The sequence below is a fragment of the Eublepharis macularius genome, chromosome 11 (assembly GCF_028583425.1).
Source record: "Eublepharis macularius isolate TG4126 chromosome 11, MPM_Emac_v1.0, whole genome shotgun sequence".
Classification (NCBI taxonomy): Eukaryota; Metazoa; Chordata; class Lepidosauria; order Squamata; family Eublepharidae; genus Eublepharis; species Eublepharis macularius.
Genome location: NC_072800.1, coordinates 79,967,366 through 79,990,007, shown reverse-complemented (window position 1 = coordinate 79,990,007; position 22,642 = coordinate 79,967,366). Strand labels below are relative to the sequence as shown.

Here is a 22,642-nt window from a genome sequence, read left to right as displayed (position 1 = left end):
AGTGTTTGTTCTTTCCCCCCCATGGTGGCAAAAATAGTGTTTCTTTGGGATTTTACCGAATAAAAACCATTCCTAGTAATTATTGTGCTAACCTTGTGCTGAACTAATGGATATGATATGCTGGCTGGTTGGCTGTTTTTTACAGGCAACTCCCAAATTACGGGGGGGGGGGGGAGTGGATGTCATTTTTAAATGATTTTTTTTCTCCCTCCTTCCTCATGTATTTAAATGGTGACTCCAGTTCATGTATTTTGTACTCTAGCTTTGGTCCTGTTAACAATAAATCCCTAAAATGGCACCATTTTGCAGTTCTAGTAGATAATAAATCGGTGACGGATATTTCTAAATTCTGCTCTGAACGCACACTGATATTCTCATTTAATTATGTAAAGCGTTGTAGCTAATCACTGCACTTTCAAAGATTTCACTAGAACAGGAACGTCAGCCGTGGTGATCTGGCCGGGTTCCAGGCTTTGTAATTATGTTCTGCTATTCTGAATTCCTCTTGCAGTTTCAAACTGGGTGTTATGACTATTATTTATATACCTAGAAATGCATGCGAGGGTTGTTTGTTTGTGATGCAGTGTCGTTTGCTGCACCCCAGTAATTTAATCTTTTGCACAAAAGAGGCGAGTATGATAAGTGGAACTTAGTCTAATAGATGTCAAAGAATGGGTGGGCTTTTTCAGGATTATAACGGGGAAGCAGAGGGTACATGGCATAGAAGAGAATCCTTTACCAAGATAAATTGGTTTCAGAGTAAATTAGGGAAGTAAGGAAGACTGAACACACAACTGTAATTATTGAAGTTGCATGAATTGGAACAGGAGAAAGTGGAAGGGAGAAAACAGAAAAGGGTTCTAGGTATAGAGAATGACAGAAGGATATACTTTGTAAATTTACCCGATGCTTTTAAAAAGAAAGCAGGTTTAATTCATGTAACTTAATTAGGCTATCATCATCTTTGTATGGTGAATACTTTTCCTTACAAGCGCAGATGACGTAGTGTGAATGCGATTGAGGGCAATTGCTTAGCTACTATGTGAAAGGGAGCCATCTTGATAAGCAGTATAAACTGGGCCAATGAATCTTATAACTCCTTCCAGACTAAGCAGTACATTAAGATGTAAGTTTTGATAGGTTCTAGCCTACTTCATTAGCTGCATGATATACAGCTGGTTTGGTATTCGTCACTACAAGTTGTCTCGGTCAGAGTAGAATAATAATAATAACAGTGTCTTTAGATACAGCCCTTCTGGACAAATTAGTTCCACACTCAGAGCAATGAACAAGGTCAGTGTTGTTATTATCCCCACACTACAACTGGGGAGCTGGGACTGAGAGGAGTGGCTTACCCAAGGCCACCTGGTGAGTTCATGGCTGTGGTAGGAGTCGAACTAGCAACCCAGCCACTTAACCAGAACAAGGCTAGGTGGCCTGGCCTGGCTCCAGATCTGCAAAAGCCTTAGAAGAAAGATTTCTGTTAGGCACACAACTATACACAAATATAATGTAAATGAAACAAAATAATGTTCAGGGGAGGTGGGTTCTGGGTTGTGGGGCGCAAGGGAGAGGAATGGTTTCAGGAAGATGATTTGTGCTTGTGTCCTCCCTTGCAATCCGCCCCTTAGAACCAATCACATTAAGGTCCAGCTATGCTAAAATCATTTTAAAAGATCATTTCAGTTGCATTTGTGTACTCTGAATTACAGTTTTATTAAATTAAAGGGGGAAAAGCCATAACATAAATGCTTAAAACTATTCATTGTGACGCCTTCATTGTGAGAATGACTTGTGTTTATACTGCTGCCCCTTTCTGGCTGCATTCAGAAGCTGAATCATCTCCAGGCACTCAGAGTCTGCATTCTTCTGCAAAACTGATGCATATCTGGAGCTCTGCTTTCATGTTGTCCTTTCTAGCTTATTCTTGTTTCTCCAAGCCATGAATGTACTTGAGAAAAGCCGCCCTTCAGGTTCTTTGCCTCACCGTTCTGACAGATGTCTTTACCAGTCCTGATGCTTTAAGACGCCAGGGATCAACCCCTGGACCTGTTGCCTGTGAAACGCGCACTCTGCCCTTGAGTGTGGACTCTTGCAGATCATGGGTATAAATAAGCCCGGTGGGTTTTTATCATGTGTTTGTATAACTTGAACAAGTGGCACTCAGTGAAAGCAAAGAAGAACCCACTATAAATATAAATTGGGAGAAGCTTTGCAAAGTTTGAAAATGTAAACACGTTATTTGTAAAGCAAATCAAGTTACATCTAGTTACTCTCTACTTTAAAAAGTGGTTTCCTCTGTAAATAAGCAAAGCAGTCGTATCTTGGCATTATGCCCAAGCTGCACATTTCCTTAATGATAGTGGTTTGATCCAGAGCAGTAGCGCACGAGAGGGTACATGGTTTGCACGTGCATCAACAAGATGAAAGGTATAATTAAATGGGTGTTACATGCCTATGAATGGGAGCTGAGCAATCCCAGATCTCTGTGTAGCAATCAGTCGCTGGCAAAGAACCGCCCCTTTCTTTTTACGTACAAAGATAGATGGCGTGATGAATCCAAAACTGATTTTGTCCTTATTTGAGTAGTGATAACTAAGAGTAAAAGGGGAAGGCAATGGCAAACCATCCCGTAAAAAATCTGCCAAGAAAACATAGTGATACGACGTCCCCCTGTGGGTCAGTAATGACTCGGTGCCTGCACAGTGGACTACCTTTACCTTTACCTTTAACTAAGAGTAATTTGTTGCTCGTGTTCTCACAGACATATATGTGCTAAAAGTCCAAAGGGCAGCTTTGATATGAAGGGGAAAACAAGAAGACGAATTGTGTGGTCTGAAACACTGAGGCTGCAAGTTAATTTTCCCGTGTGGTGTTAATGTATTTTATACATTAGTATGAATAGTATTTTATACATTTTTATACATTAGTATGAATAGTATTTTATTTAGGCTGCTTAATTTTCTCCGTTTCATATCTTGAAGAGGAGAATATGCTGCAAACCTAGATCCACTTACTTGGGAGTAAGTCCTGTCGATATTGGCATGACTTGCTTCTAAGTTAAAAAAAAAAAAGGATTGTGCAGCCATCCTGGAAGAGACTTTTATCAAGATGAAACTTTGGGATCTAAAAGTGATCATCACGCTGCATAAGTGTAACGTCTTTTGAAAATTCAATGCTCAAGTTTGGGTGGGTTCGGATTTTTTCTTTTTTGCTTAATGCATCTGAAAAACTGTGATAACAGACAAGTGAGGAGGGGCTTTGATCTTACAGTCATATATGTTAAACGCATGTTCCTCCTACCTCCTTAAAAACTGATAAGTAAAAGCCAATGTTCAAGATTCCATGGAATTCATTACAAATTCATTATAAATGTCCCAGTTCCAATATGTTGCAAATTCTTTTTTTATTAGGAGTCTTGAAATTTCGACGGGGCGCCTTTGTCACAGTTGTGTGGCTCTTTAGGGATAGTTTGTGTTGTTCACAGTGATTCTTTGTCAAAATGTCCATACACTTAAAAAATTACATTCCCGTGTGATCAAGAAACGGGGCATCTTACAATGTTTTAAAATAAGCACTTTGTATAAAATACATCTAAAGTACAGAATGTATAAACCTTATCCTGCTGTGCCTGATCCCAGTGGTCCTTGTGCCTGATCCCAGTGGGCATGGGGGCTGTCGTGAGCCAAGGGAAGGCTCAGAAAATCTGGAAATGCAGCCAAACCCTTGTACAATTACCAGTGTAGACAAGCCAGCTGTAACTGTAGTCATCAGTTTAGCAGCAGGCTTTGTACCCTGTGGGTGTTTGCAAAGATCTCCCCTGCTGAACAAATTACTAGTGTTGTCATTCACAGAGGAGGACGATCCTTAGCATCAGATTCCCCACAGGTGATCATCTCTGCTGTAGCTGACAACGCGAGCCAGTGTGAACATGTCCATTGGGGTAGGAGTTACCACACATGCACTTCCTAGGTGGTGAATGCAGGTCTCCCCACTACCACTCATCACCCTTTCATTCAAACAGGCATGCATGTGTCTGCATTAGCCCATGTGCAAGTGGTTGTCTTCAGAGACTTTATCTGGACAGAAGCCATATTGCAAACCAGAAGTGAGACTGGGGCAGGAAATCAAGTTGTAGTAGAATTCATTTGTGTCCAGAACTAGAAAACAGTAGGTTAATCTCACTGTCAGCAGTATTATCAAAGAATGTGCCTGGAATACTGGGCTACCTGAACTTCAAAGCTCTAGCATTGAGAGCAAAACCTTAAAGTTAGCTGAATTTTGAGCGAGGTGAATGCTTATCTGATTCCTTAAATATCTTTATCTACTGTGTTGATCTGGAGAGAATGACCTGTGTTGTTGGCACAATCACCCCTAAATATGGTCTCCTGTTGGTTTCTGGCACGCTTGCTAAGGAAGCTGTCCATCACTGCTGAAATGTTATAGTCTCTTTCATTCAGTCTGCAATTGATTCACTTTATCCTTTGCGTGTTTGCTTTGCTAACAGATACTAAAATAAATGCTATGCTTTCATGTGAAGATATTTAGGATATTGCTTGGTCAGGGTTCAGATGACGAATGGTCCCAGTTTCTCTGCTTATGCCCTGGGAGTGCCACAAAGGGGGCTTCTTATATTTAGCACCGACTTTTTCTCTTCCATTTGCGGCCACAGGCGCTAACAAATTTCATATCTGTTAGTCTCTCTCACTCATAAGGGCATGCATACTTTCAAAAACAGTATGTGGGTGGGGGGGAGTTTTCCCCTTTTGCTGCCGCATGCAATACCTCCACGTGGATCAGCAGAAATGGGGAAATGTCTTCATGCACACAATACCCCCACGTGGAGCAGCAGAAATGGGGAAATGTCTTCATGCACACAATACCTCCACGTGGAGCAGCAGAAATGGGGAAATGTCTTCATGCACACAATACCCCCACGTGGAGCAGCAGAAATGGGGAAATGTCTTCATGCACACAATACCTCCACGTGGAGCAGCAGAAATGGGGAAATGTCTCCCCCATTGCATGGGGGGGAAGCTTAGGAGAAAGGCAGCTTTCTTCCAGTGGCTGCTTTCCGAGCCCATTTGGACCCTCGTTTGTTAACAGAAACCAATCCCTGGAGCTAATGTGTGTCCACATGGAGCACGGGTTGACTCCGTGGAGAACTAGTAAAAGAAAGCAATGTGTACCAACAACAACTGCTTCCTCCTTGAGAAAATGTGAGAAGCAGCTTGCCAGCAGCACTTCAACAGATTCTCTGGTGTAAGGCACGGAACAGTAAGGCTGGACACTTGTTTCCAGGAGCCACTCCGTTGCCAGGAGCACCGTCTGGACTTGGCAACAAGATGAAATGTTATCCCACAACAGATCAAAGCTGCTTAATAATAATTTGGCAGAGCTGATGCTGTATCGCAAAACAGCATTGTTTAAAATCATCCTCCAGAGCAGGAACATTGTTTGAAACATCAACATTTTACCACTGGCCTCTTCTGTAAAGATTCTTTGCAAGCAAACTACAGCAGGTTTTTATTTTACCATTTACTTTTTGTTCTAATACGAAGCTTCGTGTTGATGTGAGCGTGTAACTCTTTTTATTCAGATAGATAAAGGTAAAGGTAGTCTCCTGTGCAAGCACTGAGTCATTACTGACCCATGGGGGGGACGTTGCGACATGACATTTTCCTGGCAGACTGTTTACAGGGTGGTTTGCCATTGCCTTCCTCAGTCATCTACACTTTACCCCCAGGAAACTGGGTACTCATTTTACCGACCTCGGAAGGATGGAAGGCTGAGTCAACCTTGAGCTGGCTATTTGAACCCGGCTTCCCCCAAGATCGAACTCAGGTCGTGAGCAGAGCTTGGGCTGCAGTACTGCAGCTTACCACTCTGCACCACAGGGCTCTTTTATTCAGATAGGAGGGCTGTATTGTAAGGAGGTGGTCTCAAAGAGATGCTTCATTAACAAGTTAGGGACCATAGACTTCACCTCTCTGTTCCCTTACATACTATCTGTTGCTTTAAGTATGTGCTCCTATGTACTACCTGTTCCTTTAAATATGACCTTACTGGATAGTTCTGTGTTGCCTGATGTCAGTCCTAGAATCGCTTATGCTCTGTTTCAGCATTTCTTCAACTCTGTATCGGATTTTTGTTAATGTTATGTCTTTGTAAACTTGCATTTATTTACCCTATGACATTGTTTATTATTGAAATGTCCTTGATATTGGCCGTACTAATTTCACACTATGTAATTCGCCTTGAGTCTCAGTGAGAAAGGCGGACTGTAAATGATATAAATAAATTAACAAGCTCACTTTTGTCAGTAGCCGCAGGTGTGGCTTTCGGCATGTGGAAGTGGAGCAGTTTTCTTCTCTGGCTCTTTGCTGGAGGGCAACAGTTTGGTGAGATGGATATTGTTCATGTCCTGGAGAAGCAGAAGGCTCAGTGCTGTGGGGCTCTGCATCGTTAGAGAAAAGGCCAGGGGGGAGGGTCAAATTCTGTGCCGTGCTGCTGTGAAGACGTGGCCCGTGTGCCAGCAATGCCGGACGGTGCAGCTGGGCAAGTTGACAACACTGTTCTAATCACTTCCTCTGTCACCAGAATTAATATGGCAAGTGCTTTGTAGAGTAGTTATGTGGTTGAAAATGTGACATGGTAAAAAATGGCAGAGCCAGGATGAGAAAAACGTCGCTTGGGCAATATGCAAAATACTTATTTGATTTTATTACGTTTATTTTATTTATTCAAATATTCATACCCCACCTTTTCCCCATGGCTCAAGGTGGCTATGCTCTCTTGATGCCCATTTATCGATATAAACTAAGCAGGGTGGATTTGATTTAAATCAAACTGATTTAAATCACGATTTAAATCACAATTTAAATCACAATTTAAATCACTAGTCATTAAGGCTTGATTTAAATCATAGTTTTCTACAGAAAGACTAATTCTTGCTGGGTATAACTTTAATATGCAAGTAGATGCCTGCCTTACCGATAGGTAAAGGAACTTCATTAAAGTATTCCCAAACTGGGTCTCTTTTACGGCCTGCTGCCATTATAGTTTTTTTTCTCCAAGGAAAGAATGTGATAAACCTCAGGTCATACACACAAAAGATCCAAAGACTTGTGCAGTATTGTGCTCAAAAACTTTCACTTTCATTTTGTACTGCTTACCCCTCCCTCCTCACACTTAGTTTCTTCTTGTGCGGATCTATTCCACTCCAAACAATCAGAAAAATGTTGTTTCTATTCACTGAACTTCTTGAAACTTAGCACTGAAGGGGTTGATTCTGTCTTCATAGGTTTGTAGAACAATAGGATTAAGGTCTTTTTCTCAACTCTGTTCATGTTATAACATTTTTGCTGTGAAGAAGAGGCATGTGATCTCTGCAGAGCTGACACAAATTCAGTTTTGAGAACTGCAAAAGCAAGCATCTGTGATAATATCTTGTAGGCAGAGAAACTGCCCAATAATCTTACAAAAACCTCTGGAAGAGCATGACATTGTGAATGGATTAATGGAATTTATTTACCAAAAAAATTAAACATATACAGCCTTATTCTACATAATTAAAAACTAATCTTTATTTCATGATGGAATAACCTTTGGATGGTAATATATTTTCCTCAAAAAGCATTTTATTTAAAAAAATCCAATTTAAATTTAAAAAATCCGATTTAAATCAAAAAAATCCGATTTAAATTAAAAAAAAATCTGATTTTTTTGATTTTTTAAAAAAAATCATTGATTTTTATCCACCCTGAAACTAAGCATCTGATAATCTGACAGAAAGCTGTGGTGACAGAACTATGGTGAACATACAGCAGTGATTTCCAACATGATGCCCACGGGTGCCATAGTCTCCGTTGATGTTTTTCTTGGTACCTGCTTTCTTCTTCGCCAAAGCAGAGAGCCAGTCCTGGCTATCTTCCACCTCACTGGAGCAGATGTTCCAAGAGGAATCCCCTTTGTGTCTGCAGGGTGTGTCTATTCAGAAACAGCTGTCTCCATCATAAGGAAGATGGTTAGTTTGGAACTTCCCCCTCTTTAAACAAAACCGCTTGGCCCCAGCCTCCAGAGCTGTGGTTGAGGTGCTGTGCTTTCAATTTGCTGAGGATGCGTGGTTCTTTCTTCCTCCTGTCAAAATCTAGGCAGGCAGTAGAAATGCTTAACCAGTGTATGGAAACAGTGAAGTACTGGATGATGGACAAGAAATCGAAACTTAATCCATACAAGATGGAAGTGCTGTGGTTGGGGACTGTCCGTCCAGGAGCAGGAGTTTTACCTGTTCTGGAAGGAGCTACACCTTTACTATCTGGCCCAAAACCTGAGATCCATGCTTGTTGCCTTTCTTCAGGAACAAGCCTTAGTCAGGGTTAGGTTGGGTGGGACCTAGGGAAGGACCCTTTCACTCACGGTCTTCTCCCCAGACTAGATTCAAGTCCAGTGACACCTTTGATTTCTGTTGGCTCTTACAAGGTTGTACCCTTGTAAGTTTGTAAGCTGCCACTGGTCTCAGATCCTGCGGTTCTGCTGCAGACCAACATGGCTACACTTTCTCCAAACTGTGGTACTTCCTCCCTCTGAATTTGAGAGTAACACCATCCCTGGATGTCTTCCAGATTGGTGGAAGACCAAGGGGGTATGGCCTGCTGATGTTGAAGATGATGTTGATGGTATTGTGCTTTAAAATCTGTTTTATACTATTTACATGAGGTTCTACGACGTGTGGCTTATGTTTTAATAGACTGTAAACTGCATTGAGGTCCTTTTTATGTCAGAAGGTGATTTAAACCTGTTGTGGGGATAATAATAACATACTTTGTAAACCGCTCTGAGTGGGTGTTAAGTCATTCTGAAGGGCGGTATATAAATCGAATGTTGTTGTTGTTGTTGTTAAAAGTGTGGTAAGTAAGTAAATATCTACCAGACAATATTGTACTTCTAAAAATGTAGACAGTACTGTATTTCTAAACACTTGGGTGGTGGGAAGAGGTGTACACAGAATGATACTACTAATATCTCTATGTAATGGGGTTGCTAGGTATTATGAGTTCAACAACTCTATATAAACATCTTATATCCCATCCTATAACCCGGCCATCTTACTTTGATGACCTAACAGTTGCAGAATATAGAACGTCGTTTACTAGGGCCCGGATGAATATACTTCATTTGGCAGTACTGAAAGGCTGTTATAACAAGACCCCACTTGCTGATTGTGTGTGCTCCTGCGATCATAAATCCATTGAAGATATGGCCCATGTTATGTTTCAATGCCCGAGATTTGCAACTATTCGGGAGAAATATCTTAGAAATATTCTGCAACGGGTGCCAGGGAGGTCAGAGCAAGACAAATTGGTGGTGCTGCTGGCAGATAAGGATAAATGGATTACAATGCAAGTGGCAAAGTTTGTAACATCGGTAAACAAAATACAGTCAAGACTATGGAAGTAAGTTTTATTTTACTTGAAGGTATTAATAAGTTCCCTTTAGTGGTATTAAATACATTACATGATCTTATGGATTTTATGGATTTAAAGGTCTTGATGGAGTTTTGTCATTTTTGGTTTAAATTTATGATGTAGTAATTTGTATTAATAATTTTGTAATTTCCTTGTTATTTGCTATGGCTGTGCTGAAGCAGTAAAGATATATGTATGGATAAAAATATCTGTGAGCAGAGGAGAAACAAACTCAGCCACAACCTATTTGGCTGCTTCTAGCTAGGTACCAGGCTCTTCCCTACTTCCACAGTTAGTTTACTGTGTTGGGAAAGATCTTCTCCTCTGTGTCCATTTGGGCATATAGCTCATAGTACATAAGATGTATGTGTAATGATGACCTCTTCCATTTGATATTGAAATGCTGATCACTCAGATAATGTTCACAAAGTACCATTTCTGTGCATAGGTTCATATGATGCCCTACTGCTTTTTGGTCACATCAGGAGAATCTCCTGTCACATTAGGAGAATTGCTCTCTGCTGTGATACACAGTAGAGTTTTTTTTGTGAATGGAGTGCTGTAGACCTAGTTCCACACAATGAATTCAGTTTATCAGTTTCATGACAGCCAGCCTCTCCCTTCTCTTAACATCTCTTTTTAGGAAATTGTAGGAGTTCTAAAAGTATGCAGTTAAGCATCTCTCTAGGGTACTGTTTTCCTAATAGCAATAGTTTGTAATGGATGTAATAACAATTTGCCATTAAAAATAATGACTGCAAATATTTTTGAATCATCTGCACATGTAAAACTGTTAAGGCTGCTTTTGGAATGTGCATTTTTCTATCTAAAATTCATTATTTCATACTGTACTGTACATTTCCTCCCATGATCACATAAGTTACATACTGCTATCTACTTTAAAATCCCAGGTGTCTATTCTAGTAATCAAGAAGGAAAATCAATTTTTGTTGAAACAAAACAAGAGGAATGTGGCATTTCCCCAAATGTCTGATAGGTCATGAACTGACTGGACTAGGTGCTCTCTCATCACCATCTATATATGTCCAGCTAATTGATTCTGTGAACTACCTTCAGATGCATTGCAGTAAGTAGCTCAAGAGTCACCCAAGAAAATCTTACATTTGCATTCTGCTTGGAGCAAAAACAAAAGCAGTCTGAGCAGATTTACTTATAAGTATTTGACAATTATACCATAACAGTGGTTAACCTAGAGCGAGTGTATCCATTCCAGTGGATTATGGCATTCAGGTTGTTTATTTGCCATCTTGACTTCTTGCTTTTGAATGGCATGAATATGACTATAATACAATTTACTAGTAATTTTTATTTAACATTTTAGAACAACATACCAGAAGGATATTAGGTTCTATCTCAGAGAAGAAGCTTCCGCTGTTTGGATAAATCCAGTGCTTCTATTGAGCTACCGTATCGAAGTTCATTTCCTGCTGGCCTTAGTTGTAGCCCCACCCTGAATTCTGTCCTCTGTTCTTTTTCTGGCATCTGGCTAGAGAACAAAATAAAAGGGGTGTTTTAAAACATTATTCTTTAAGTTATTTTGAGCTGTAGTTTACTTATCCCTCAGTGATATAAGCAAGCAACGTCCTGAAAATTTTGGAAGAGAACTGGTGCCTCTTGATTTGCATTGTGTGTTGTTTAGAAGCATAGCATAAATTCCTAGAAACCAAACCTGTTGGTCCTGCATTCATTTCCAGTAGGAATGCCACAAATTTCTCAGTGAACCTATTTGGTAGACAAACTTACCTTGTTCAACACTTATGATTGGATGTCAGCAAATTAGGAATATTTTTGATTGCACTGAGCAAGTTGAACAGCTGCCAACGAGTCGGAAAAGGACTTGTGGTCCAGTATTAAGCAAACCTCAGCTATTGTGATGAGAGTAACCAATCTTCCTGGATGCGTGTTGCTTATCCTTGTCTGGTTTCATAGAAATTTATTCATTCCCATTCTCTGCATGCCAATTATTTCAGTAATATATATTGTCATCTGTATTATTTTTGTGGTATATCTCCCTTGATGCTGTTGTTTCAGCCTTAGTTAGGAAGTTTCTAGTTATGTGTACATGTTGTTAAAGAAATCATAGGCTAGAGCAAATAAAATGTGTGTACAAAAAACCCGTTTGGATTGTGGCATCATATTAATTTTGTGAGAACAATGATTTATTTAATACATCTATGTTGCTGCCAAGATTGACTCCCAAAGCAGCTTACAATTAAAATCTTACCCAAGCCTAGGAGGTGTGGAGAACATTGGTGAGTATACAGCAGGGGTCTTTTTTGGTGTTCCTGGCAACTGATGATGTGATCTGGATTTCAGGCTCTTCCCTCAAGAGGAAATGGAGCAGAAAAAGATGCCGGTAGACTCAGTGACTGACTGCTGCTGATTTTATTTTTATTTATTATGTAACTTTTCTCAACAGAGTTTAAAGGCAGCTCACAGTATGCCTACAGGCATACAGTTTGAAGGAATACAATTTTAAAACAAACAAAAACAGACAGTAATGACTGGCCAATGCAATCCAATCTAATAAGCATACCACTGAAAAACCACCAGGCCCATCCACAGAAGAGAGTATACAATCCATGAAAAGTGGCCTCTTAGCCTTCTGTAGCAAACCATTTCCCTAAATTGGGACAGTTGCTGAAAGGCTGAGCCAAAGAGGAATGCACTTCTCTAATGATGCTACGGAGAGCCCAAAGTGAAGAAGAACACTACTGGTGCATAGTTTCATGTAGGGTGAGGTTTAGTTTATTCAGTGTTTAACCCGCCCTCCCCACAAGTGGGCTCAGGACAGGGTACAACAGTCATAAAATACAATTGCATAACAAATTTTACAATAAAATTCAGCAATTAAAATCATATATATACGAAACCCTCCGATGGTTGGCTACACGTTCCTTCCCCCAGCATACAAAGAGGAGACAGACAGACAGACGAGCTGTACTCGAATACCGGAGACCGGTGGGAGGCTAAATGATGGTCATCCATCATTGGCTCAATGATGTGATCCTTTGGCACATGAGCTTGGTAAATATACTGACTTGTAGGTTTTGTATTTGTCAGCATGGCAGCTGCCAGTGGTGCTGCTGTACTTTTGTCCTTCTTCATCTCCTCCTGGGCACCTAAATGGCATAGCTGAACTGTGAAGTGAACTTTGTCCAACTCTGATGGGACTGGGCAGATATCAGGGTACCTTTCTACCTCCTAGCTCCACAAACATTATTTTATTTAACAATCTAACAACACAGCAGTCATGAGAAGAACCAGTCTTATAAATATCACCCTCCATGTCCATCCTCGCATAGAAGCCACTGCCACCAGAAATTTAGCCACAACTAAAGTAATAAGAGAATCAGTATCAGCCAGCAGTGAGGATCCCAGGTGTCTACCGGTGGCAGGCAATTTCCCAGCAGTTTACCTGCTTGCCACTGACATTTTGGGCTGCCCAAAGATTGCCCACCACTGAAGGCACCTCAGGAACATGTGAAGCGCACACACTCGCAGCAGACGCAACAACGTCACTTCCAGAAGTGATGTTGCGCCAGCTGTGGGAGTGCCCCCGCACTTTGTTTGGAGCCAATCGGCAGAGTATGGAGTGCTCCTGCATCCTGTATGACAGTGTCACTTCCGGAAGTGATGTCATCATGTAGGTGCTGGGAGCATATGCACAAAGAACACACTCCTGATAAATATCAGGTCCCCCCTCCCTGCTGGGAGGGTATAGGAAGCTGGAAACCCTAGTTAGCAGGGAAGACACAGAAACAAGGGGAACCTCAGAAGCAGTCACCACAGATCTCTCAAAGGGGCAGCCAACACACAATCTGAGAAAATAGGAGAATTTCAGTCGCCCCAGATCCACATGCACATAATCTGTCTGAGTACAGAATTCATTGTAATCTACCCGCCAAAACAGCAGAGGGGAAAGCATCTAGCCTAGTCAAGAGAAAAGCCCCCTGACTGTCTAGCAAGGAACACTGTGTCAGCGTTATGGTAGTAAGGACAACTTTTCTTGCAGGCAGGACAAAAGCCAGTGGGTCCTGTCGAGCTCATGCCAAAGAAGAGAGCAAGTGCAGGGTGTTGGGTAGTGTTCAACCAGTACTAGGAAGACACTGGTTCATATCCCCACTCGGTCATGGAATTGATTAGGTAACCCCCCCCAGGCCAGTTGCTGTTAACCTACTTGACAGAGTGGCTGTGCGACAGCCTGAGCTCCCAGGGTGGGATATGAGAGACAGAGAGATCAGTATTCAAGCACTGCAGTTTCCTGATAGCCCGCTTGCTCACTTTGTCGTATAATCTACTTGCAGCAAAAGCTTCTGATGTATGTCTTGGCTTCATCTCCAGCCTCCGTTTAGCTGTGCAAGCTGCACTCTTGGCATTTTGTTGTTGCTTCCATTTTGTGGTTGTGATGTTAATAACTTACAAAGCCAAATTAACTGAACTCTTGCAAACAAAAGGAGGTGGGGCATTTTAAATCACCAAATGCATAGATTTAACTTTGAGGCCCCTCTTGCCTGTTATGTGTTCATCCCTTGCTGGTAAAGCGGCCTTCTGTGTTGTCTTAGGAGTTTCTCCATAACTCACCCCAAATAGAGCCGTCTACAAAAGAAATAGGAATACGAAATGACGGCCATTGCAGTCATGCTCCAAACAGTAAAGAGTCGGTCCGTGAAGAACACGAATTCGTGGATAAAAGAATTATTTTTTTCCACTGTAAAACTGTCCCCTATTACCTTAAACTTGTTTTATTATAGATATCTTGCCATAAACTGCCAATAAAACGTTGCATAATGCAAAGGCAAGCAGTTTCATTTTGGCTTTTGGCCAGATATTAACAGCAGATGAATAAATGTTTTGCAGTTTGGAGCTGTAAGCTGTTTTAGTTACTGCTTTTTCTTAAATGAAAAGCTCTGTTTATTGTTTGTCTTCTAATATAAACTATAATTGCAAACAGTGGAGAAAACATTAAGGATTTGCTAGTAATTTGGCCATGCTTGTCTTTATTTTTGTGTTATTCAGTAAGAAGGGCTCAATCAAAGATGTTCAGGTGCTACTCTTTTAGTATTTATTTTATTAACTGGAGCAAAAAGGAATATTGCAAATTGCTGGTAGAGATCAATCCCATATATACATATATTTGGAATGCTAGCATTTTGGGTGTATCGGTAGGGATGTATTATGTATATTCATCTTGAAGACAAAATGGCCAATTTTATAAAGTTTTTATGGATATTCACACAAGATAATAACAACTAATAATGATGATTTAGAGTAAGGTGTACTGGTGCAAAATTATGAAAGGCAAAGTTGTTGTGAAAAGTGCTGAAGTTAACTATGAGTTGGATCTTGTGGTTCCTTCTGCTAAGTGAGAAATTTTTCTATTGGAGGAAGTTGTTGTTCCGTTGAAGGAATAAGTTCTTCCAGCTGAAGGTTCTTCACAGTGGAAGGGGTCTACTGGATCCAGTCCACTCCCTGCCAAATATATAAATTCAGATTAGGAGTCCAAATAAAATGTAAGAGCACAAACACAGTAGTTTGAGGACCAGGTAACTTGCATCTCTCTCAAGTCAGGGTGACCATCAGTTTGGTATGTCTGATTTTGCAAACAGAGCCCTTGTTTCTACTTTAGCGTCTTACAACAAGGTATCATTGGGAAAGAAACTTCCTAGCTGTTGTAGTTGTCACCAGTTTTCAAAGCAGTTCTAGCCATCGTCAAGATGCTACCTAGATTTGCCTGCACACCTGTGTCTCATGCAAGAATGGTGTGATGTCCACTGCTCGGAAGTATGCTGTGATTGTATGTATGTCGTGCAATGGATGTGATCTTTTAGCAGTGTTGGTAGGTCTACAGCTAGATAACAATGGTACAGGCTGAGCTGAAATTCTCAACCTTTCTCTGCAAGCCCAACCCATGATCATACAGCAGCCACCTCCAAGCCCATTACAGTCTTTTCAATTATAGATCAGAAGGAAGTAGAATCTCTGCTTTGCTGTGCTTTATTTCCCTTCCCTTTTTAAAGATTGCATTTGTGTTATATCACAAAGTGGAGTTCCCACTGGAACCAAGAAATACTGGGTTTGACTGTTTTTACAGACCTATGAAGACTCTCAGCTTCATGTACAAATTAGACCCTTAAATAGTAGTTTTAGAGGGTAAAGGTCTTCAGTCTCCATTTGAACATTGCAGTTGGTTATTTGGTAGGGAGAGATAATGTTTGTAAGCCCTCTGCTGAACTGTGTGCTATCAGGAAATTGCATCCGCTGTTCTCAAAGTGTTATTTCCTGTCCTTTAGCATTCATCTATTTAAAGTTTTAAAAAACCCTGAAAAACCCACAATAGTTTAGTAGAAAGTATACTTACTTCAGCTCCTATATTGTCATTATTTAGAAAAATAAGTGCAACAAAATACATTGCCAGTGACACCCATCCAGGTATTGTAGTAATAAAACACACAGTCTATAATAGGGATGTGCAGCTGTATTTTTCCAGATATTATTTTTTACCCTCTCCCAGCAACATCTTGACCAACCAGCGTTTTGCATCAATTTATTTCCATTTTGCAAGTACACATTTTGGCCAGCTATGTTATCTGTGGGGTGAGGTAGTTTAAGAAGAACAATATCATTTTCCTCCTTTTTGGAGCTAGACAGTCAACCGCTGACTGATTTTAAATGACATTTTAAATAGCCTCACAATCAAATACATCTTTGTCGATGTGTTCTAAGGCAGTGGTTCTCAAACTTCAGCAGTCTGAAGACTAGGGTTGCCAGGTCCCTCAGGTCTCCCAGTGGGAGACTGGGACACTGGCCCCAGGTCTCCCAGCAGTATTTTATCTAATATTTTAAAGAATTTAAGAATGCGAGGGAAGCAAATGGAGACTTGTGATGTGAGTGCTGGTAGCAGCTGCAGCTAGACGAAGCTTGGAGGGCAGGAACAGTGTTTGGTACAGCTGTCTGTTGCAAATAAAACCTCTGTTCAGTGATGTTCTGCTGCTCTTATAAAGTCGGGGTCTGCTATATTTTATGAGCCATCTCAGGTTTTCCCCATCATTGTTCCATTTCAGAATATTGGAGAATGAATGTGACATGCAAATCACATAAGCATATTAATTACAGCCTACATCTGAGGATAAGTTTCCAGTGTAACCATTAGTGCTAAAGGTACATCTGCATCTGTACTAGACTGGCCCATTTTGTAAAAGTTTTGTTTAAGAGGAAAGGAAGCTTTTCTGTTCCCAACCATTGAATAATCCATTCATTTACTGGGAAACCAGTGTGACCCAGGAGTTAGAGTGTCGAACCAGTGTTGGGAAGACCTGGATTCAAATTTGCACTCAGCCGTGAAGCTCTCTGGGTGATCTAGGGCCAATCACGCTGCCTCAGCCTAACCTCCCTCACAGGGATGTGGTGGGGCTAAAATGAGCTCAGGAGGCCCTTGTTTGCCTTAAAGAAAGGCTGGGTTAAAAACCAGATTCATTCACTTCCATGGAGACTCCATGCACAGCTAGCTTTTCATTACTTGGGGCCATGAAAAGTCTTATGTAGAAATGCAAGACAGAAGGTGAACATAGAAGTTGCAAAGAAAAAAGAAAAATCAGTGACATAAATTGAACCACAGAAGAAGTGATTGCAGCAGGAAAAGAACTGCAGTACATAGAAAAGTAGAAGTGGAGTCTTTTGCAATATATGCCAGAAATATGTTGAGCAACAGGGTCTAACGTAGATAAAAAATACCAAACAGTAACCAGGAGAGTAACAAAGGTAAACTAAAACAGAATTGTAACATACTTAATATTTTAGGGTTGAGAAAGAAAACCAGTTTTGAGGGGTTGCATTTTCTTTGTTAGATACAGCAGAGGCAAATTAGTGATGAATATTTAAGATCTGGCAAGTGTTTTTATTCAGTTTCAACTCTGTTAGTTGGGCCAAAGTTGTAGTACACCATCCCAAATTCCAAGTCTGTAGAATGATCAACATCTATTGAGGAGTGTTCCTGATAAGAAGCTTATTAAAGCGGACAAGAAAAGTAGCAAATTACTGTTGCAAATAAGCTACTGAAAGAGTAAGAGCATTATAGCAACCAGTTTTTTGATGATACCGTCCCTAATTTAAGAACCATACGTGAAAAGATACAAGAAGAAAAACTATCACATTTATTTTAAAAAAACAACGCATGCAACTGAAGAAACTCCAAATGGATGAACTTATGCATCCATGTACGGTCAAATAGATCAGAAGGAAGTTGAGACCTGCATCTTGAAAAACTGGAGTTTTTTGGGAGTTTGTTAAGGTGTTGCTCATGAATAATTGATCAGACATGTTTGATTGCTTCAAACTCTCACATAACTTTATTGAACAAGCAGCATAGTCATATGTATATCCCAGCTTGCAATTCCCTTTCCTTTTTCTTCTCATCCATATTTGCTGTATAAGGGTTCCTTATGTTAAGGTTATAGGCACAGTCAGAAGTAGGCAACTTATGGCAGAGCAGAGGGGGAAATCCAGTTCGTGGGAGATTTTTATTTGGCAAGAGCATCCCCTCTGCTGGACAGCAGTATTGGCCAGTGGACTTACGAAAAATGGTTAAACAGTTCAAGGGCGAGTGGGTCAAAGGGCAACAGCTGGATCTCTAGATCCTTTTGAAGGTTTTGAATGGGATGCCAATTCATCCTCTTTCCATTCCCGGCATTGGAAACAGGAAGATCTGGTGTTGAATTCAGGGCCTTTAAAAGTGGGCAGACACCCAAATCTGATCCTTTGGCTAAAAAATTTACTTACCCCTTCTCTAGAATATATTTGTCTGGCCTAACTGATATTAGAAAGGCATGTGACTTTAGGATTTTCCGTCTGTTTCTCTACACATGCTTTTTAGAACAGTAAACGATGCCATCATAACTTGTCCTTTTAAGACATTTTTTTACTTGTTTTTTTCCAGTATACGCAATAAGGATTGTGAGGACCAAATTAGGGGATGGTGCGTAACTTCTTCAGGATTGATACTGTAGCAATCGTGCATAAAAAGGGTATGAGTCTTTGTATATCATTACATTATAGTTACTGAAGGCATAATCCCACAACCACATCACACTCCTTTGCTTCCCAGAGAGTCATTCTGCTCTTTGTAGGTAACTTAGAATGCTCTGCATAGGTAACTCCATCTGTTTCCTCTCAACAAGGATATTACCTACTCTGCTTACCCTTGCAGCTTCCTCTTCACTGGATTTCAAGAATTGCTCAAATCTTTTATCTTAGCGATTTTAAACTTTGGTTTCATGGACCACGAGCCATCTGTGAGACCACAACGAAATGTTCAAGATGTTTTGGAGGGTAGAAGCCAACTAATGGTGGGTTTGCTGGTCTTCAAGCTTTGATCAGTTTAAGCTGTAAATTAATTAATGTGTTAATTAAGGTTGAGATTTTAATTGTTGGGTAGAGTGTTATGATGGGCCTACATTGGGCCTCATCTGTTAGACTACTGATCCATCTAATTGTATGTTATCTACCCTGAATAACGTTGGAGAGTGTGGTTTTCCCAACATCTGCTTCTTAGATCCATCAACTGGACATCAGGATTGAAATTGGTACTTCCAGCATGCAGAGCTTTTACTCTGCCACTTAAGCTTGCCCACCCTCCAAGAAGCATTATGTTCAATAGGGCTTCATCCCAAGAAAATGTGCATATGATTAAATCCTAAGGGACAATCTGAAGTAATGACTTCTTCTTTGGGACCATCTTTGGTCTGCAACTTGTGAAAGATTCCCATATAAAGCTTTATGTTAGCAATTTGATAAATGAAAGTTTTACACGTCAGTTTCTCAGAAAGGTGTTGAGATTCTGGTAATAAGCACATTTATTTGTTATCTGTTAGTTAACATGAAAACAATCATTTAAAATCCTCAATTAGTTGATATTCTTGCTTTTTTATATTGAAGATACACATCAGAAATCATACTCCAAGCGTATTTTGGGAGATAGAAATTGTCAGGCGTTGTCTCGTGCCAGTAGGGTTGCCAGGTCCCCCTACCCTCCAGTGGGAATGGGGGGAAACCCAGCATTTACCTTCTCATCGCTCACGGTATGTTCCTCACACTCGAATGCCCCTGCCACTTCTGGGAAGTGATGTCATTGTGTGGACATGGATGGGGCACACATGCGCTTCATAATTAGCCTGCTGCGAAGTGTGGGAGCACTCTTGGGGTGGTGCAATGATGTCACTCGCAGGAACTGATGTCGTTGCACTGCCCCTGGAGCATACACTCAGGAGGCCTGTTCCCACACCTTCCCCCCCGCTGGCCAGGTAAATGGTGGCAGCGGGTGGAGGGTGGAAGCGAGTTACAACTGGAACTACAACTTATTTCCAGACGCTAGAGATCAGTTCCCTTGGGGAGAATGAGATCCCTATCTGCCAAGGAATATTCTTAATCTGTATAATTTACTAGAAAAGAGGAAGAGTCCAGTAGCACCTATAAGACTAACAAAATTTGTGGTAGGGTATGAGCTTTATAAGCCAGAGCTCACTTCTTCAGATATCTGAAGAATCTGAAGAATTCGGAAGAAGTGGGCTGTGGCTCACAAAAGTTCATACCCTACCACAAATTTTGTTAGTCTTATAGGTGCTACTGGACTCTTCCTCTTTTCTACTGCTACAGACAGGCTAACACGGCTACTGCTACCCATCTTGTATAATTTAGGGTTGACAACTGTGGGTTAGGAAAATGATGGAGATTTGGTGCCATAGAGTCCATCTGCCAAGACTGCCATTTTCTCCAAGGGAACTGATCTCTAGCGTCTGGAAATAAGTTGTAGTTCCAGTTGTAACTCCAGGCCCCACCTGCAGGTTGGCAACCCTAGTATAACTCCTGTACAGAAAACGTGACGATCTGGGAAGGGTGGAATAGTCCAGACACCTGAGACTTTGTCACCGTTGTTTATGGCAAGTGTGTATTTTTTCTCCTTAACACATAGTACAAGAAATGTTGCTTGTGATATGAATGTTTTTCTATTCACTTCCATTGGGAAGACGGCCTGCGTTAATACCCTGAGTCACCATGTGCAGATAGAGAGGGAGGACCTTTGGGCTTTGGAAGTAGTAATCGTTCTCCCAGACAAATGTTTCGAACTCCCTCTCTCTTGTCAATCTGGCAGTGGATGCAGTCTTCTAGCAGCCTTTATCATATGGGCAACAGCTGTCCCTAATAAAAACAACTCAAAGCAGGTAAAGAGCAATCTTACTGAAAGTCTGTCTTTGGCTTTCTTCCGTGGTTCTGTCTCAGTTCACTGTCCAAGATTTCTGAGTATTGAAGAGCTGGATCATAACATTACAAGTACATTACAAGAAAGAAGAAAATAAAGCTTAATTCAAAAGCATAGTATGCCTGGGCTTTTCTGCTGTTCTACCACAAAAGAGACTTGCAGTACAATGGAATACAGACATATGCAGATCACACAGGAATAGAAGTGAACAAGAAGTAGATGTGTTTTTATCAAGAGTTACTTTATATATTGGGTCACACTAAAGTAATGCTCTACTACTGTCTACCCTGGTATTGACTAGCAGTTCCTGTCTGGGGTCTTTTGCTAAGGGGGAGGCTCTTTTGCATTATGTAGAGTTGACGCTGGCACCTTAGAGATACTCATGCTCTACACTTAGCTGTTACACCTCCCTTCATGTCACAAATTTGATAAATTTCATAGCCCAAGCAATTATGTCTTTGAGTTTATTACAAACTCGCAGCACTGGCTCTACATCACACAAAACCCATTCCATGCATATAGTCTCATGAGTCATGAAAGAAGACAATCTTTGTCATTTCCAAAACAGAGAGAGACTATATTATGGTTATAAGCATGTTCCCCCACCCCCCACATCCAATGTACTCATTCTTCTGCCCTCCAAAAATAATCACAACTTGGTTAAGTTGGGATAGAACAAGGAATTAGTACTATCTAGGAGAGAGGGAGTGATGAGTTTCTTGTGGACCGATCTGAGTAAATTCCAGGGAAATCCTAAGCAGAGTTACTTCCTTCTAAGTTAATGGGTTTAAAAGGGTACAAGTCTGCTTAGAATCAATCACACTGTTAGTCTCTCAGTGTCAGTTCTGTCTCTAAATAATTGTGACCTACCTTAAAGGACTGTTGTGTGAGGACAAGGAATATTGTGAAAGCCTCTGTTCCTGTACTCAGTCACACAAACTGGGTGACTTCCATAATGCCTTCACTAACATCCAGTCTGTTTTACTAAGAGGACCTCCAGGCCCCCAGATTAAAACCAGACCCCCACTGCTTCTTCCTTTCCCTCCGAAGTTGGTTCCCTCCGAAATTCGCTTCCTGTGGGAATCAAATTACAGACTTGACTTATGATAGTCGGGGAAGACCTATTTTGGAGGCAAAACTGGGGGAGGGGGAGAAGCAGCCTCTTTCCACCCCAGCCAATCTCAGCCACATTCCAAACTGTTTAGTAAGTACTGGCATAATTCCCTATGGCTCTCTGCTGTTGAATACTGGCCTGCACAGAATCCAATGTCGGTGTGTACGAGAAAGGTTTTGTTTTTTTCTCTGTGTGTGGAGTAGGCTGCTATTTTTGCTTGAAGAGAACCTTTTTAATGGTTGATGTTAGAAACATGCTCCTGAAAACCAACCATTTTATTTCTTCATATAAAGGCAGCCATTTTGTTTCACCCGCCTCCTCCAGCTCAAGTCTGGGAACTTTTACATGATGAATGCACACCTAGTAGACTTAATGAAAATGACTGAAATTTGAAACATGTTATGGCTTAAGTTGCCCTTAATGGGTTATGGAATGCTTGTCCTTGGAAGAAGCTGTTTTTGTTCTGTGTGTTCTAAGGAAGATACCAGACAGAAGACATCAGAGAAAACCTTAACTTCTAGTGTTTTTCATGAAAGAAAACCTTGTATTTGTGATCCTAACTATTAAAATGTTTACACTCCATGATACTTAGAACATGCAAGCTTAAAAAAGAATCCCCTCATACACTTTACCGTTATCATGCAAAACACATTTTACATGTTGTAATCTGCTGCTATTCCTTTGCACTGCTGCCTCTTTATATCCATAGCAAGTTATTCTTTAGCAATTTAAATTATGATGAGTACTGTGGTGCCATTTTGGATTTCATCAGGTGGGTGGAAGCAA

At 40.8% G+C, this 22,642-nt stretch overlaps 1 protein-coding gene across 6 annotated transcripts in view; it reads left to right on the top strand.

The window, feature by feature from the left end:
• Nucleotides 1-22,642, top strand: part of ZMYND11 (zinc finger MYND-type containing 11) — a 113,453-nt gene that overhangs the window by 21,673 nt on the left and 69,138 nt on the right. Inside the window, exon 1 of one of the 6 annotated variants that reach the window (XM_054991193.1) lies at nucleotides 18,448-18,511. The exons of 1 other annotated variant lie outside the window; for it this stretch is intronic. In XM_054991193.1, the coding sequence (XP_054847168.1) occupies nucleotides 18,460-18,511 (52 nt within the window). In that variant the 5' untranslated portion in view covers nucleotides 18,448-18,459. Of the gene's footprint in view, nucleotides 1-18,447; nucleotides 18,512-22,642 lie in introns of those variants that run through there. 4 more of the 6 variants (XM_054991197.1, XM_054991194.1, XM_054991196.1 and 1 more) reach the window with 4 other exon arrangements.